We start from the raw sequence: 12,212 nt of genomic DNA, 5'->3' as shown, positions 1-12,212 counted from the left end.
TACTGGCCATTTGATACTTATAGCAAGATCCTATTTATTTAAAAAAAAATCATATAGATCGTTTACATAGTTCCCAAAGCAGAAATCATCAGCTGTTTGCTCATTTATTTCCGTCTGCTTATATTTTACTTTTAAAAATCGATTTTTTTGTGCTGACATTTAAACAATGTAAAGTGCATTGAACATTTTCTTGGGGCCGAGCCAAGAGTGTTTACTCCCAGCTGCGTGTCACTAACACACCTTTTTACTCAAGAATGTACGAACAAATGTGTCGGTTAATTTCACGGTGCAACTGATTTGGTTTTGGTAATCATATGAGGTTGTTGTACATGTGTGTTTTTAATGCTGTTTGTGACCTTGCATGGGATCAGGCTGCATCGAGCAGCGCTATTGTGATCCTCAGTCCTTCAATGGCGCAGTTACTCAGCCCTGACCAATTTTTCGTGAATGAAACCCGTCATCAGGCCAGTTATCAATCAAGGGCACGCCCGGCATTCTGATTGGCTGGTGCGGGGTTTTTTTGTGTGTGTGTAGCGAGCTTCGTGTTGGAGCACAATCTGGTTTGGACCAATCGGATTCATTGGTTCAATTTCGCTGTTAATCAATTGGTTGGCTCGCTGCTTCAACAATGACTCATTGAGTGGTTTGCGCGGTGACTGGCAGGTAAACTGACCAATCGCAGTGCGGGTGAGCTGCGCGAGCCTGAGTTGCCTCTGGGGAAAAGAAGTCGCGTTCACTTCGCCTGAGCAAAAAACCCATTCAACTTTTTTCTGAGCGGCGACTCGGGAGTCCAAGTGCGTGGTGTTTTTTTCTAATTTTTAGAAAGTGTATTTAAAACAATAGTTTTATAAACACAATACAGACCATTTCACTGGTAAGCAGAAATTACATCCGAGGGTGCAAGGTTGCCTTGAATAAAGTTTATATATGTTTTTAATGGGGGGGGGGAAGTGTTGCATCTAAAAGCTAAACATAGATGCTAATGAGAGCTTGTGTTGCAAATGTTCGCCATTTTCTTCATTATGCCTGTGCGATCGGGAGAAATGAAGTGCCGCTCGCCGTCTGTGAGGCCGATGTGATTTTGTGCAGATCAGTGAAGGGCTTTTCACTGAGCTCGGGGCGGTTGCATTGAGTTTAAAGGGCGCTGAAGAGGCGAGTTGTTGTTTGCTGTGTGGGAGGCGGTGGGCGGCGGGGCTCAGCTGTGTTTTTTTGTGAATGGGGCGCTCGGATCCCGTTACGCTCCTACCTATCGCCAGCCAGCCAGCCTCCCCCATTCATAATTTTCTCTCTCTTCTCTCGCAGGAGGAGCTGCGGAGCAAAAGCGAACCAAAACAACCAAAAGAAATCTCATTTGTGTCTGCGAGTCCATGTTAAAGGTTTGTAGCGGGACTTTTAAGAGATGAGCAGCCACAAAATGGACGGATTTTACGACCAGCAAGTTCCTTTTATGGTGCACAATGTACCGGTGAGTAAAATAAATATTCCCTCTTTAGGAAAAAAAAAATTCTATTTGGAATTAATTCTTAAATATTGCACCGATTTGTGCTTTGGACGGAGGATAGGTTTTAATGCAATCTCTCATTTTTGGGCATAAACTTTTACTCAATTTTCTATGTGGGTTTATTTGGTTTTCTCAGAAAACACGCGTGGAAGAACTGCGCGGCCGGCAAATGAGCGACAGAAAAAGGAAATTTGTGGAGGCCGACCTTGCTCATGATTCGGAAGGTAAATGACTGCAGTGGATTGTCTAGGTGTAGATTTAATCGTCTCGTTTCATCGTGTTGAATCGCCCGGGTTGCAATGAATGACCTGTCTCGTTCATGCTTATGATCTGTTTCCCTTTCGCAGAACTTTTCCAAGATTTAAGCCAGTTGCAAGAAACGTGGCTCGCAGAAGGTAAGTTGAACGTGTTTTTTTTTTTAAATCACCCTCTTCCGCCACGGATCGTTAACTATAATTGCATATTTATATTTGGTGGCAGATATGAAATGTGCCCATGTAAAAGTGATTTGACCTGGGAACACAATGGAGTGTTCTAAACAATTATCATTGATTTCCTTCTCTCTTTTCGTAGCCCAAGTTCCCGAAGAAGATGAACAGTTTGTACCAGACTTCCAGTCGGTTAACTGTGAGTATTTTTTTTACCCGGCGGGGTTATTCCGTGACTATTTTAGTACAAATACTGTGCTGGCGTAACATTTTCCTTGCTGACCAAAAGTGTCCAAGTTTCAGATTTAACCCTTTTTGCAGGATAGCAGTTAGCTCGGTAAGATTTCACAAAAGCATTAATCAATTTTAAACATTCAGGAACGTGTAAAATGTAATTCTATCTGTTGACCCAGGCTCAAAGATTGTCGTGCAACGCTGCATTCGAAATATGTCCAACTTTAACATCAGTTACTAAATGATTATTTGCATTTTTTTGATTGGCGTATTATAAACATCTGTATCCCTGCTGTGTTGAGGATTCTGTTGAGATGCAAATTATTTGGAGAGTTGGAGCTAATCTTGGCCCAACTTTACTGCACATCTAGAAGCTTTTGGTCAAATGATATTGCCAGGACGGTTCTAAAAATAATTTCATATCCGATTTGATCTATTTTCTTAATATATTCACAAGGGTTTAGTGAAAAACATTAATATATACTAGTGGTTTAGAATTATGTTTGGGTGTTTTGTAGAGGTGCATTTTTGCAAGTGGAGCACATTGGCTATTCCTGGCTAGGAGGGAGCAGCCTTTGTTTAATTCCAGACTTTTTAGACCTGTGGGTATTCCAGTTTACCATCACTTGGGTGCTGGGAGTAGATTTAAAGTAGTGATAACAGGTGAATTTTTGTTGTGCCACCCAAGCAGATAATCAAAATTCAAGTTTCTGGAATAATGAACATTTTTAGTAAAGATAGACTTTTGAATCTGGGAGAACAGGATCTTGATTTTTAAGTTGGTGTGTTTTATAAATTTAGCAACATTTTTCTCCCTCTTCCCTACCCTGACACATACCAGTTCTGGAACATTTAACTGTTTTCAATCTTTATTGGAGTTGGATAACACTGTCAGAAAGTGACTGCAGATTTAGGTGTGATCTGTATTTAGATTCCACAAACTGTTTCATTGACTAAATTTATATAAATAGACTAGATGGAAAATGAGGATGGGATTTGTTTTCCTTTTATTCTTGGCTCCTCCAGCCATGTGGGAAATTATAGACTCCTGTAATGGTCATGTGACCAGCTTGATATTTTGGGTTGGGGTGAGGGGTTGTGGGGAGAGGAGGGTTTGGCATAAAGCCTGGGGCCTTCAGTCACATCTATTCAGATTTATAATTGTTCTTGAGTGGTGTTTAACTCTATTGGCCTGCTGACATGAACTGACCACAAATGTCAACTTAATCCACCTCCATTTTACCTACACCCTGGAGACCCTAATGTTTCGCTAACGGGCAGTTCTCGGATATTTGGTTATCTTGTGACTCTGGCTGATCAAGAAGCATGACTGAAACTTGACCATCTGGTGGCAGCTTTAGATGGTATTAGCCATTGTGATCGTCTCTGGCATTGGATAGGTTCCTCTGTTTTTCTTTCCTTATATTGTGAAGTTTACCACAATGGGACATTCACAGTAGTAAATGAAAAGAAAAAGAAAGATTTTCATTTCTATAGCTCCTTTCACAACCTGGGGACGTCCCAAAGCGCTTTACAGCCAATGAAGTACTTCATGAAATGTTGTCACTGTTGTAGGAAATGCTGTTACTATTGGTGCCATACTATTGGGCTTTCTTTCTACTCTCTTTACCCCTTTGGTTAATTGTGATTACAGGCTGCGAAAGCTGTCTGAGCACAATGTTTTTATGACAGTACTGTGGAGTTTCCTCGTTGCCTTTACCTTGTCATAATTAGCAACAATTTTAAGTATAACATTTAACTAACTGGATCTCACTTCAATTTATTTTAACCCAAAACATTAAATGTGAAGTTTTAAGTCCAGAGTGCATGCTTTTCTTGCCTCTGATGGAAGGGTTACTGCAGGTGAACTTGCTTCATTTGGGACTCTTTTTATCCTCGCATAATGCAACTACTTGGAGAACCGAGAGAGCTGACATTTGTGTGCATGCTCTTTAAGGGACCCGCTGTGTAAAGTGGAGCATTTCTATAGTGGCTCCCACGCACGGACTGGATTCCTGTTGGAATTTCTGCTCTGGCTGTGCTGTCAGGTATTTGCCTACAACTTTTCCTGTGTATCTCCTAATGACCAGTTGCAAAGACACCTTGAGCAGGTGGCTTGTCCACTCTCAGGGTCTAAAGGGTGGGGTGAGAAGGAGGTGGTATTCAAAGGATCTATTTTGCCTGATGATCTGTCATTCAAAATAATGTGATTAATAGCTGAAAATCAGGAGAAGGTGGTACTGGCCAATATAGATAGTTCACTTTACTGTGTTCCTGTCTAATGGCAAATCCCAGAATTGATGGGATTTGCAGGAAATCTTGAAGTGCTGTACAGTACATTAATAGCCCTGACTACTTATAAATCGTGATTTTTCACTAATTATTTCAAACAATTTAAAATTTGTCAAGTAAAGCATAGTAGAGGATATGCGCATCTACGCACTTTTGTCAAATTATAGCAATGCAAATATCTGATCATTTCCTCCTTCCCCCACTGCTACTAGGTGAGATGTATCTTGACTGCTTTCTTTTTCCTTCTGAAACCTGTTTAAACAAGAAAGTAATACTACCACCCCAGGCCAAGTTTTTCAATATACTATCCAACAATGGATAATACTACTTGAAATAAAATGGCTTTCTTCCAAAATAATCTGCTGTTGAAGCAAATTTTACCTAAGTAACAATGCTAGTGTAGTTTAAAAAAAAAAAAGCCAATGTTCTCTTCATAAAATATGTTGAGACTTAATTTTGTGTAGAATGCCCTCTTCTATGGAATAAGGAGTTGTTTTCTTTCCTTCCCCTGCCCCCACCCTCAAAGTCTCATTCCCATTGTTTTTGGAACACTTGGAAGTCCAATGAACATAAATTTCATCTTCATTATAGGCAGTCCTTAAACCAGAACTGGTAACCTGGAGAGTCTGGCTCTATTCATCACGTGGCACTCCAGTTTAATTAGGTTTAATGAAACATAGAAACCTTGATTGCTGATAGTGATGGGAAGGGAAGCCAATCACATTTGCATTGAAACAGGGCTTTTTGATCAGACTAGGTGATCCCTGAAGCTGCTGCTTAACAGCCAATGCATTATGGTGTTACTAACTGGAAACCAGCACAAAGAAGTTCTTTAATTGTCATGAAAACCATGAGTTTTTTTTATTGGATACTGTAATGCATTTTGTAGAAGTTTGCCAGAAAGCCTTGTATTGAAAGAATGCAGGAGAAGGTTACGTCCTTTGCTAGGCTGAATTCTGTTCTGTGCAATCATTCATTGCTAAAATGTTTTTCTTTGGATACTGTCCAAATATGTTTGTGCAGCATGTAACTAAGCGGATTGCTCTGAAGATGTTGGTTTAAGTCAGTTTTCCAAAGTTGCAGTAGTGATATGGTAGGTCAGGATGCTCTTTGCTGTCACAGTCCTCATGAGCTGAGAGATGCACTTTGAACATTTTTTATAGTTCATCCAAATGTAGCTTCAGTGATCCTTTCTTATAACTGCAGAGTTCAAATTCAATGCAACTCGACCGGCTTTAATTAGCTTATAGGATTTTATGGAGAGGCAATGCCAGCTCCATTATAATGGCAGAAGCTGGCACAATGCTCTCTAAATTGATGCCCATCATGTTCCCATGTTCTCCATAGAAACCTATCTATCTTTCTGCACCCTCACTATCCCCGGTGTGGTAGGTTTGTGCTGGTAAATGTACTTCAGCGCATGAGGCCAGACGAAGAGTGTGTACACTAGGTATGCCAATTTGCTTTCATATTCGAGTATGCAGATATTTTGTAATATACATGAACAGCAGCACTGAGGAGTCTGTGGCAATGCGACAGGTGGGCATGCTCTATGCTGATATGAGTGGGATATTTTGTTTAATGCATCTCCGCTCCTACTGAAGCCTTTGGGTCCCAGATAACATTAGTTTAAACGGTGCAAAAAAAAGACTGACTTAATGCACATACTTTCCACCAGAGCTGCCCTGAATTTTTGTGCTCGTACTAGTGTGTGTATGGCCAATTCTTGATTGTGCTAATCGTTAATGTAGGTGAAGAGTTGAGGTTGTTGCCTTGGAACTGTGCCAATATTTAAGCAGGAGAAAAATTCCATCCAGCTTGTAGCTTTCAGATAAAGCATCTATGCTTGCTGTGGCTTGGGTGATAGCCATCTCAGTCTGGTTCAGTGCTTCTTCATAATTTGATATGGTTGGAGGCACTGCCTAGGTATGGAGAGATACACATTTTCTTTTAAACCAAGCCATATAAATAGCATGTACTAATTGTGGCTCTGGCATTTCCTCAACACAGCAATTGTATGTTATACATGTAAGAAATAGTAAAGTGTGAGAAAGTGACAATGATGAGATATATATTAATCTTGGAAATAAACCATCGATGTCCAAACTATTAACAACAAACTAATTTTTCATGCTGTGCAACTCAAGTCAGACACTGATAATAGCTTCATGGTGCATTAAGCTACCTAAAGAGTGATTTTTCAACTAGAGAATGGCATTTTATAATTATTTTCCCTCATTTACTGCCTTTTGCAGTTTTCTTTGTCACTTCTTCAGCTCATTATTTACATATCATTTGTAACCTGCTCCTGAAGTGTGTGTTACTCCATCTATTGCCTTCCCAGTCAGCAGAATATAAAAATGTGTGTAATTATAGACCAAGCTGGTACTGGAGAAAAATGAAAATTACGTAAAGTCGCGGCTTCACAAACCACCATGCTTTATGTGGTGTAAGTGGGATTTTGGTGAATGAAATCAGTCAAGTTTTATTGATCATGCTTGGCTATGAGCACTTGGTTTCAAAATCGATAGAAACTCCTGTTACACAGTGAACCTTTCAGTTACGTAATTGTGAGTGCACTGGTTTCAAAAAGAGAGGAAATCACACTCGTTGAGTCTCCTTTAAAGCATATGTTCAACAGGAAACTGCAGGGCTTTCTGTTCTGAGCTTGACGTCTAGTGTAGGCCATTGCAGAAGTTATAATGCTGATGTAGTAATATTTGCATGGAAATAAGCCTATATAGACAAAACCGAATGCAGAATGAAATGTAAAGTGGTTGTTACATATAAAACAAAGTTCACAGGAAAAGAAACTTAACTTTATTTGTGATGCCAAACATGTGAATTTTTGAGTGATCTGTGAGTAATCTATTATGACTGGAATGGGGACTCTGGCTTGCTGTGTAAAATTACCCGTCTCTGCCCTACCTCAGCCCCAGCTATGCCTTTGTTACCTCCAGACTCAACTATTCCAATGCTCTCCTAGCCAGCCTCCCATCTTCCATCCTCCATAAACCTGAGCTCATCCAAAACTCTGCTGCCCGTAAAGTGACTCTCGTCGAATCCTGTTCACCCATCACCCTTGTGCTTGCCGTCCTACACTGGCTCCCAATCCCCGAATGCTTCCATTTTAAAATTTTCATCCTCGTGCTCAAATTGCTCCATGGCCTCACTTCTCCCTATCTCTGTAACCTCCTCCAGCCCTACAACACTCTCAGAACTCCAGTTCTGGCCTTTTGTCCATCGCCCCCTTCCTTAACACCACTATTGGTGGCTGTGCCTTCAGCTGTCTCGGCCCCAAGCTCTGGAATTCTCTCCTTCAACATCTCCACCCCCTCTCTTTTATGATCCCACCCTTAAAACTTACCTCTTTGACACAACTTTTGGCCTGTTTTAATGTCTCTTTCTTTGGCTCGGTGTCAATTCTTTTGTCTGATTATGCTCCTGTGAATTGCCTTGGGATCTTTTGACTGTGTGAAAGGTGCTATATAAAAGCAAGTTGTTTACTAAACAATTAGTCCCTGTTATATTTGTGACATGTAATATACAATAAATTAAGGCACTCCACTTGAAGATTATGGTTTGGGACTAGTGAATTTGATAGTTTCAGTTGTCTGTCAAGAATCCATTGGTGCCATGTTTGCCTGCCCTTCATCACGGCCGGTGTTAATTAAGAGCAAGTATTGGGTTGTATGTGAAACCCTGGCTTATGAAGCGTAAGCTAGTAATCTTTAATTTTCTAAAGTGTGCGGGTGTTATATAGAACACAATAATTGGTAAGTTATCTTTTGACTTTTCTTTGGTGCTGTTGATGATTGTGATACTGAAATGTGCTGTTGCCTGACAACAGACCATATTACAAATGTCAAATTCTACCCACGTTGACTAAAAGACTGCAAAACATAAAGCACTTGAGAAAATACAGCAACAGCTCGATCTTTGCAGGCTCCAGAGATAATTAGCACATTAAATGATCCAATGACTCAGCTTATTTATCTGCTTACCTGTACCAACTCACCAGTGGTAACTGATGCTCTCGAATAGTAAAATGCTTAGAAATGGGGGATTCCTTGAAGTGAATCTGGTTTCATTTCCACCATATGCTGTAAGTGAGTCCAGATTGTTAAAAATGCATGTTGTAATTTTCCTCAACTTGCAGACTTGAAGTATAAATTCTTTTTAACAGCCACGGTTGTATATAATTAAAGGAGGATTATCATTTTCCCTCTGGTTATTGTAAGCAGTTTTTATTTGCACAGTTGAATTCCTACAGTCAGCCACCAGCTGTGTTTGTGAGGCTTAGCGGCTTATTCATCTGTGGGGAAGTCATCCCTTAGTGAACTGTTGCATCATCTGTTTAGAAAAGATGGCTGGAAGCAATTAGCCCAGGGCCATCACCTATAGTGTAGTTTATTCTCTGGGTCCAGCTGGAATTGCTCTGGTGATCCACAGCTGTGATTGGCGTTTAGTACTGATTGCATCTTGGTGGTGGTGCGCCACAGTTCAGCCAGTGTTAACATGCTCTGGAGTTTGGTAGCAGTCCTCTGTTAAAGTTTTGTTTGTGGAACCCATTTCATTGCTTTTTATGCCACAAATTTTGCAAGGATAACCGTAGCCTTTCACAACATCTTCAAGACACCGAGCTGCCACTGGTAACATGGCTGAATGGTGTCCAGTAAGAGTAATACATTTTTCTTCACTTCGATTCAGGGGATCATGCAGGTGGTGATGGCTGGTCCCAGTTTGCAATTCTTTGTGGATACATTTAATCATTGTGATGAAATTCACCTTTTCTTTTAAACCTGTTGACTCCTATTAGATATAATGGTGAAAATGCTAACTTCATTTTGCATTTGTTTTGAAATATCACTTGTGTAACTATTGCTAGCCCATTCTGGTGAGTTGCAGCTGTGGCCATTTTGCAGCTGTGTGCCATTCTCATCTAGGAGCATTGAGCCATAGTGTGAAGCTATGGGAATAATTGACTTCTGTTCAGTGCTGAGTAGTGACTTAGCAAAATGACAGGATTGCTCACAGTAAGGGGAGATAAATATAGGTATTTTTGGGAAATAAGTTTAAAAAAAAAAATACTCATGCACTTTGTTCAATTATGCTCCTGTGAAGCACCTTGGGATGTTTACCAAATTAAAGGCACTATATAAATGCAAGTTATTAAGTCAAGGAAACTGTATTGTCACTGAACCCTGACTTGCACATTGACTTTAACCAGGATATGCCTTTCTGCCATGAGTTCCTGCTGAGTACAGTGGTTACAATTCCATCTTCAGGAAGCATCTTTACAAGGATGCCAATTGGGATATAGGGCATTGGTCACATGTTTTAATGTTTACATTTTTAATCTTGGGCATTATTAAATGTTCTTATGCATTTGGTAATGAAGCCTAGGAAATAAATTGCATGACCTGGTCTTCAGAGTCTTGAATGGCATTCCTGGAGTTGCAGGTGATTTAAAAAAACAAACCTTGCATTCCCTGGAAAGGCTTGGAATCTCTCCCCGGGGAGTGAAATTCAAGCTTGGAAAGATCATTGACCCTTACACCTTGTGGGAAAGTTAATGTCTATCCTTTTGGAATAGTCTCCATCTGTAAAGCATTCACTCTGAGAATGTTTCTTCACAGTAAATCTTGAGCTTTGGAGCACAACAGTTAGATCGATCTTGTCTAGTAATGCTCATGCACCACAGTGCAAGAATTCATATCTGCTGTATACAGGTGCTGAATCCTGTGAGGTAATTTAATGTGTTTTAAAATCTGACCATTAATGTTCATTTGAGTATGAATTTGTATTGATTTCTAAGGATGTCCTTACTTCAACTACTATTGTGAAATGTTATGAACGTGTCTATTACAAACCCGATACGTCGTCTTTATCCCAAGTTTAATATATGGACATCCATTATTTTTCTTCTACATTTCTTCACACACACACCCTTCAATAAAACTGTTGCGTATAAATAACATCAACCTGTTTACAGCCCATCACCCCCACCTGAGTACTTTCATCTCGACAATTATGGATGTCCCTAAATGTCCGATCAAACTCTAGTTAGTACGTATTCGTCATTGTCTATCTTCGTGTCGCATCTGTCACTTTCTACAGATAGAGTTACAATGTGAACTTATTTTATTTCAGTGGTATTTCATGGACCTCCCCCAACAAAGATCAAGAGAGAAGCTCACAGCCCTAATACGGATGTGTCCTGCCGTCACAAGCAAAGTCTCCATTCTAACTATGGAGAAAACTGCCTCTACAGTTACAGGTACGCAATGAGTTATTCTTAGACTTGGGCAATCTTCAACTGTTTCATGTTCTTTCCTTTTGCCTACACAACGACCGTGATTGCACTTCACAATTAATTCATTGGCTGTGAAACGCTTTGGGACATTCAAGGCATCAAAGATGCTTCATATAAATTCAAGGTTTTTTTTTATTAAGCTACCTCACTGTTTTGCTTCTATAGTTGGTTTAGAGTCTCCACTACCCTCACCACTTGATGCTATTCCTTAAGTGCTCTTGGTTCTGCTGTAACTCCGACCAAGCCAACCCTCCCACCACCATTCTCTCTCCCACCTCCCCTTCCAGGTTTGCTTTTGTGCTTTCAATGGTGGCACTTTTTTTAGCAACTGATGAGACCATACTTATTTCACACGATCGTCTGTCAAACCTGCTGAGATGCTCTGGTTTTGAGCCAAGTATTCAACAATCAAATGAGCATCCCCTATCCTGGTGTACATGTTTCTATAATTTTACATTTTTACATTTTTTACATTGGTCTGATACTCTATAGCGTGTGGTTCACAGGATTGCACTCTGAAGCATGCAGTTAAACTGGGAATAGTCAGGTTGAACTGGGAGTGTCGTATTGTTCCATATAGTGTAGTGATTACAGATATGTTTGGATATAAAGTAAATTGAAGAGTGAATTTTAATGTGATAAGATGCTGGTCGATTCCTATACATTTTTAAAATCCAGCTGAACCTAATTTATTTTTGTATGTGGGTGGAGTTTTGAAGCCAGACCTGTTGGAAAAATAATGAAGGATTGGGGTGCTTGATAAACACTAGAGTTTTAGGTTGGTGTGGCACGGAGCTGTTCAGAACCAGGTAGGCTTTAGATTTAATTCTTTGTGTCAGTTGCTGATTTTTAGCCACAGGTGCAGTGAGGGTACGACAATTTGCCTCCGAGCCCCTGGGTTAGGGATGGGAAATATCAATCGGCAATCTGTTGTAAAGTGTACCTAACCAGGCCTGGAGTAGCTTCAGGTGTGATTCCCCTCAAGCTCCAACAGCTGGATGGTACTCGGCACCTAGGCTCACAAACTGAGGCTTCACTTTGATGAAGATCATGAGTTCAGGAGAGGTGTTAAGGAAATTCTGGCCTAGGCAATGGGGGCTGGTAGAGAAACTGCTATGATCCTTTTAATAGACTTTATAGCATTGTGCTATCACCAAAGGTGATGCAGAAATCCTTAGTGAAGACTAATGTAGGTCCCTTGCAGTCAGAATCAGGTGAATTCATAAAGGGGAACAAGGAAATGGCAGACCAATTGAACAAATACTTTGGTTCTGTCTTCACTAAGGAAAACACAAATAACCTCCTGATAATTCTAGGGGACCATGGCTCTAGCGAGAAGGAGGAACTGAGAGAACTGAGGGAAATCCTTATTAGTCAGGAAATGATGTTAGGGAAATTGATGGGATTGAAGGCTGATAAATCCCCAGGGCCTGATGGTCTG

The 12,212-nt window shown here is 40.3% G+C and overlaps 1 protein-coding gene across 1 annotated transcript in view; it reads left to right on the top strand.

Moving 5' to 3' along the window:
- Nucleotides 1-712: 712 nt before the first annotated feature.
- The window catches only part of LOC139259968 (ETS translocation variant 5-like), a 34,545-nt gene continuing 23,045 nt past the window's right edge, over nt 713-12,212 (top strand). Inside the window, 7 exon segments of the mRNA XM_070875980.1 lie at nt 713-794; nt 1,303-1,398; nt 1,401-1,465; nt 1,638-1,725; nt 1,849-1,896; nt 2,075-2,128; nt 10,609-10,735. Coding sequence (XP_070732081.1) covers nt 1,368-1,398; nt 1,401-1,465; nt 1,638-1,725; nt 1,849-1,896; nt 2,075-2,128; nt 10,609-10,735 — 413 coding nt within the window. The 5' untranslated portion in view covers nt 713-794; nt 1,303-1,367.

This window comes from Pristiophorus japonicus, chromosome 3 (genome assembly GCF_044704955.1).
Source record: "Pristiophorus japonicus isolate sPriJap1 chromosome 3, sPriJap1.hap1, whole genome shotgun sequence".
NCBI lineage: Eukaryota > Metazoa > Chordata > Chondrichthyes > Pristiophoridae > Pristiophorus > Pristiophorus japonicus.
The sequence above is the reverse complement of the archived record's forward strand: the minus strand, read 5'-3'. Positions and strand labels throughout refer to the sequence as shown.